This window comes from Labeo rohita, chromosome 9 (genome assembly GCF_022985175.1).
Source record: "Labeo rohita strain BAU-BD-2019 chromosome 9, IGBB_LRoh.1.0, whole genome shotgun sequence".
Lineage (NCBI taxonomy): Eukaryota > Metazoa > Chordata > Actinopteri > Cypriniformes > Cyprinidae > Labeo > Labeo rohita.
In genome coordinates this window covers 2,458,556-2,464,011 of record NC_066877.1, presented here as the reverse complement: position 1 = coordinate 2,464,011, position 5,456 = coordinate 2,458,556, and the positions used below count along the sequence as shown (strand labels likewise).

Genomic DNA, 5,456 nt, shown 5'->3' with positions numbered 1-5,456 from the left:
TGCCATCTGCCCTGGCCTGTATGCTCTTTCTCTTTACTCTTCGTGTGATATTGATCACATGAAATGATATAAATAAACATTTTCTGCCCCCGTATCCTGAATTTTGAAAAAAATGCATTTTATTAGGAGCCCTCTTTGGGCTGGATGTAGCATTTTATTAGACTTAATCACGCAGAACGAGATGAGAAAGAACTAAATGAGCACAGTCAGTCTAGCTAGTGTTTAAGCACTCATAACTCTTCTTATAGTCAGTGAAGCTGTCCATACATAAATAAACTTACATAGTTCATGCATCTGCACTTCGTTGCTTATGATGAGGGAATTCACGAGTTCAATCTGAACAAAACTCCAGGTTTCAGCAATGATTATTCTGAATGCCTTTGATTGGCCACTGCTTTCTAAACTCAACAGAGTCCTGTGTGATTGGTTATAATGCGCAACGCTGTAAAAAATGCGTAAAAATAAAATATGATTTAACATGAGAAGGTCTAAATTTAATACAGCAATCGAATCTTTTCATTTAATTTTCACAAGTTTTATATTTTTATTTAAAAACCTTAATGCTTATGGGAGATCCGGGAAGCGGGAACAGGAGCCCAGTCTGGACTGGACGTTAAAAAAAAGGAGCCCTCTCTGGGCTGGACGTTGGAACAGGAGCCCAGTCTGGGCTGGATGTAAAATAAAAAGGAGACCTCTCTGTGCTGGACTTGGGAACAGGAGCCCTCCCTGGGCTAGACTTGGGACCTGTGGCACTCCCTGGGCCGGACATAGGAACAGCAGCCCTCTCTGGGCTTGACGTAGCTAAACTCTGCAGGACACCAGCCCTCCATGAACAAGTTTGGTGATCCCTGCTCTATACTAACATTTATGCTGCATTCCAGACAACTGGGATTTAGGATATTTCCCACTTCAACCTGGAAAAAATATATGGAACAGCGCTCTTAATGTTAACAGAGACTTGTAATGTTTTAATGCTACTAAGTCATTAGTAACAGTAATCTAGGCTTGACAATAAGGAGTGCCCGATGGCCCGGGGCCAGCGTATATGACGCTTGGGACAGTTGACTAATTTGTCACTGGCCCAGTCAGGTCAGTGAAACAATAATAACAGCAACTATTTTATTTTTTATGGCAGGGCCAGTGAAAATTTTGACCGGGCAAGGAGAAATTTGAACCACTGGCCCGACTGGACCAGTAGAAAAATCTTTAGCATTGAGCCCTGTTAATGTTTTAATGTTACCAAACACTTTTAATCGTACTAAATCTAGACGTTATTTCCGGGTTTGTGGTGGGAAACATCCCACATCCAAGTTGTCTGGAACGCAGCATAAACTAACGAGGAACTAAACGAGACACACCAGAAACAAACAAGACAATCAAACAGGAGGGAAAACTAGTCCATGGAGCACATGTGGAGAAAAACAAATGCAAAACAGTCCATGGGTGTGACAGTAATAAAATGCAGGCGGAGTCACACTTTACAGACACACTTATTTTGCTCACATTTCTAAACCAGATCCAGGAAGCAGTTTCAGCTGTTTGAAAGAAAGCAAGCTGTCGAGCTGTTGTATTTGTCTTTTGATCTGTGTGTAAATAAAGTAAAATGACAGAAATCACTTTTTCTCAGGATAAGTTTAGATGTCCAGTGTGTCTAGATCTACTGAAGGACCCGGTGACCATTCCCTGTGGTCACAGTTTCTGTATGAGCTGTTTTACATGCCGCTGGAATCAGGATGATCAGAAGAGAGTCTACAGCTGCCCTCAATGCAGACAGACCTGCACTCCAAGACCTGCTTTATACAAAAACACCATGCTGACTGAAGTGGTGAAGCAACTGAAGAAGCCCAAACTCCAGGTTTCTGTTCCTGCTGGACCTGAAGATGTGGAGTGTGACGTCTGTACTGTGAGAAAACAGAAAGCTGTCAAGTCCTGTCTGGTGTGTCTGAAGTCTTACTGTCCTAATCACCTCCTGAAACATACAAATCTCTTTAAAAGTAAGAGACACAATCTGATAGAAGCCACTGGACGACTAAAGGAGAAAATCTGTCTAACACACAATAAAGTACTGGACATCTATTGCCATATTGACCAGCAGTGCATTTGTTATCTGTGCGCCATGGATAATCACAAAAATCACGATACTATAGCAGCTGTAGCAGAAAGGACAAAGAAACAGGTATGATCAGAAAGTCTTAAGTATATATCTGTAACACAACTGTATGTAATATTTCTACTTAACAGTTTAATTGAATTTCCATACAGAACATTTTGAAAGAGACACAAAAAAGATTCCAGCAGAAAATCCAGCAAAGAAAGAAAGATCTTGAGGAGCTGAGAGAGGCTGTGGAGTCCCATAAGGTGAGTTTGGAGAAGAACAGTCATTTAGGACTGTGGGTCGGAGGCACCAGAATGAGCTGATTGTGATATGTGTCCTAACAGCGTTCTGCAGAGACAGCAGTGGAGGACAGTGAGAAGATTTTCACTGAGCTCATCCGCTCCATTGAGAAAAGCCGCTCTAAGCTAAAGCAGATGATCAGAGAACAGGAAAAGACTGCAGTGAGTCAAGCTGAAGGATTTATGGAGAAATTGGAGCAGGAGATTGATGATCTGAGGAGGAGACACTCTGAGCTAGAGCAGCTTTCACACACGAATGATCACATCCATTTTCTCAAGGTAACAGATCTGAAATAAATCAGTGGAGATGTGCTATAGTTATATTGCTGTGTTCTTTATAAACAAACTGGATTTCTAAGACCGGGTCATTAAATTACTGGAAATTACTAGAACAGAAGTGCTAGATTATTACCTGCAGAACACCAAAAAAATGACTGCATGCCAGTGGTGCAAATATGGACGTCATTAATGTTTTTGTTTTGTATCTTTATTTTTTGGTTTTATTACTTCCTGTAGAGTTTCCAGTCTCTGGCTGTGTTTCCTCAATCTACGGACACACCCAGCATTACCGTCAGCTCTCTCCTCTCTTTAGATGATTTGGAAAAGTCTGTCACTCAACTGAAAGAAAAACTGGAGGATTTCTGTAGAGAGGAGATAGACAAGATATCTGGCAGAGGTAAAGTAGCAGACTTTCATTTACTATGCATCAGTCTTGGATGTAGAAGAATCTTTAAGCATATTAAAATTAACATGAAAGACATGTATTTGTAAAGTGTAAATTATTTAATGCAAACAATACAATGTCTGTTTATTTTCTTAGCAACATACATTGAAATTTTTCCCACAAATGAACCCAAAACCAGGGAGGAGTTCCTACAGTGTAAGACACAGTGGAGACACCCACACACACACGTTTTTACTTTTATCTTTATGAGGAATTTCCACTGATTTAATGGTAATATTAAAGGAACACTCCACTTTTTTTGAAAACTGGCTCATTTTCCAACTCCCCCTAGAGTCAAACAGTTGAGTTTTACCATTTTCAAATCCATTCAGCTGATCTCCGGGTCTGGCGGTAGCACTTTTAGCATAGCTTAGCATAGACCATTGAATCTGATTAGACCGTTAGTATCTCGCTCAAAAATGACCAAAGTGTTTCAATAATTTTCCTATTTAATACCTGACTCTTCTGCAGTTACATCATGTACTAAGACTGACGGAAAATGAAAAGCTGCAATTTTCTAGACCGATATGACTAGGAACTATACTGTCATTCCGGTGTAATAATCAAGGAACTTTCCTGCAGTACCATGGGTGCAGCAGGCACAATGATATTATGCAGCACCTGAAAATAGGCTAACATCCATCAACATAACCAATTTGAGACTATTTTCAGGCGAATATCGAAACTCTTTGGTCATTTTTGAGCGAGATGCTAACGGTCTAATCAGATTTAATGATCTATGCTAAGCTATGCTAAAAGTGCTATCGCCAGACCCGGAGATTGGCTGAATGGATTGGAAAACTGTAAAACTCAACTGTTTAATTCTAGGGGGGTGAGAATTATCGAAAAAGTGTTCCTTTAAAATGACATATTCGTTGCACATACAATTTGTGCCATACAGCAATTGTTATACTGTTGTAGGCCCACACATATAAACATTTAAATTTAATAAATGATTTTGTGTTTTATTTTTTTTTTAGATTACAGTAAGTTCACTCTGGATCCAAACACAGTGAATGAACACCTCAGTCTGTCCGTCTGGAATGGAGTGATTAATGTCCCTAATGTAGTCCAGCGGTATCCTGATCACCCAGACAGATTTGACAAATATCCTCAGGTGTTGTGTAGAGAGAAAGTGTGTGGACGCTGTTACTGGGAGCTTGAGTGGAGTGGGGATGATGGTGTGGATATATCAGTGTCATATAAGACTATTAGCAGGAAAGGAGAGAGAGATAAATGTGTTTTTGGATGCAATGATCAGTCCTGGAGTTTGGACTGCTCTCCGCTAGTTTACTCATTCTTGCACGATAACAATTACACTGATCTTCTTGTACCGTCCAGCCGCTGTAGAATAGGAGTGTATGTGGACCACAGTGCAGGAACTCTGTCCTTCTACAGTGTCTCTGACACAATGAGCCTCATCCACACAATCCAGACCACATTCACTCAGCCCCTCTATCCTGGGTTTGCAGTTCACAGTGGATCAAAAGTGAAACTGTGTGATCTAACGATATAGATTACAGAAAACTGATTGTAACTTTCAGCCACATAATGAGTAACTGAGGTATTATGGAGGCTCTTATTGATTATCAATAATACATACAGTAGCAGAACTCCTTGAAACAAAATGTCAGATATTAACAGAGTAAAACCATTAGAGATTAAAGATTTTATTAATATAAGATTCTATTTGTTTGTAATATAAGTTCTATTTATTGTGCTGCTTAAATTATTGTGTGAGATTGGATGTAATGCTAATATTGATGAGAGTGAGAAAGATGAAACTGTACTGTTAAACTACAGTAAATTATAAAGGGTAGGCTACATTATACAGTTTATATGGGCCATTCTACAGAACTGGTTCAAAGTCAGAGTTGGAAACATCCTGAAAAAACTGTGACTTTTCCACAGATTGTATATGTATGCAAATTGTAAAATGGCTAAGGTGCACATTTCTAGTAACTGTGCAATTAATTCCATATTGTATTTTCGGATAGTTATATTAACATATTTTGTTTCCATTTACCTTGTAAATATATTTTGTGCTATTTTATTAAAAAAAATGTTCAGAGGTAAATCAATAACAATTACAATTTCAACATTTCAAGCATAATTTGAGATTTGGTGTATTTTGAATTTATTCTTTCTTTGTAAAAAGTCATAAAGTTGATCATACTGATTCTGAAGTTAAGGATTAATTATTTTGAATATACATTGATCTGAACACCATAATAACATCTTCAGCACATTTTCAGTAGTGACAGTAATATTTTGGTAGTGACCACATCACATAATTTTAACATACTAAAACACTACTAAAACATACTTAAATACTAAA

The 5,456-nt window shown here is 38.5% G+C and overlaps 1 protein-coding gene across 1 annotated transcript; it reads left to right on the top strand.

Moving 5' to 3' along the window:
* The first annotated feature begins 1,543 nt into the window (after positions 1-1,543).
* On the top strand, positions 1,544-5,456 carry LOC127170735 (tripartite motif-containing protein 16). The gene is made up of 6 exons (XM_051118943.1): positions 1,544-2,176; positions 2,263-2,358; positions 2,440-2,673; positions 2,911-3,070; positions 3,215-3,274; positions 4,099-5,456. The coding sequence occupies exons 1-6, from the start codon at positions 1,604-1,606 to the stop codon at positions 4,632-4,634; spliced, it is 1,659 nt and encodes a 552-aa protein (XP_050974900.1). The 5' UTR covers positions 1,544-1,603; the 3' UTR covers positions 4,635-5,456.

What these genes read in the sequence shown, in the direction of transcription:
- LOC127170735 (XM_051118943.1), top strand. Translation starts at nt 1,604, where the DNA reads ATGACAGAAATCACTTTTTCTCAGGATAAGTTTAGATGTCCAGTGTGT. An exon ending in CAGAAAGGACAAAGAAACAG is followed by an intron (nt 2,177 to 2,262) that starts GTATGATCAGAA and finishes ATTTCCATACAG; the next exon opens with AACATTTTGAAAGAGACACA. An exon ending in AGACAAGATATCTGGCAGAG is followed by an intron (nt 3,071 to 3,214) that starts GTAAAGTAGCAG and finishes TTATTTTCTTAG; the next exon opens with CAACATACATTGAAATTTTT.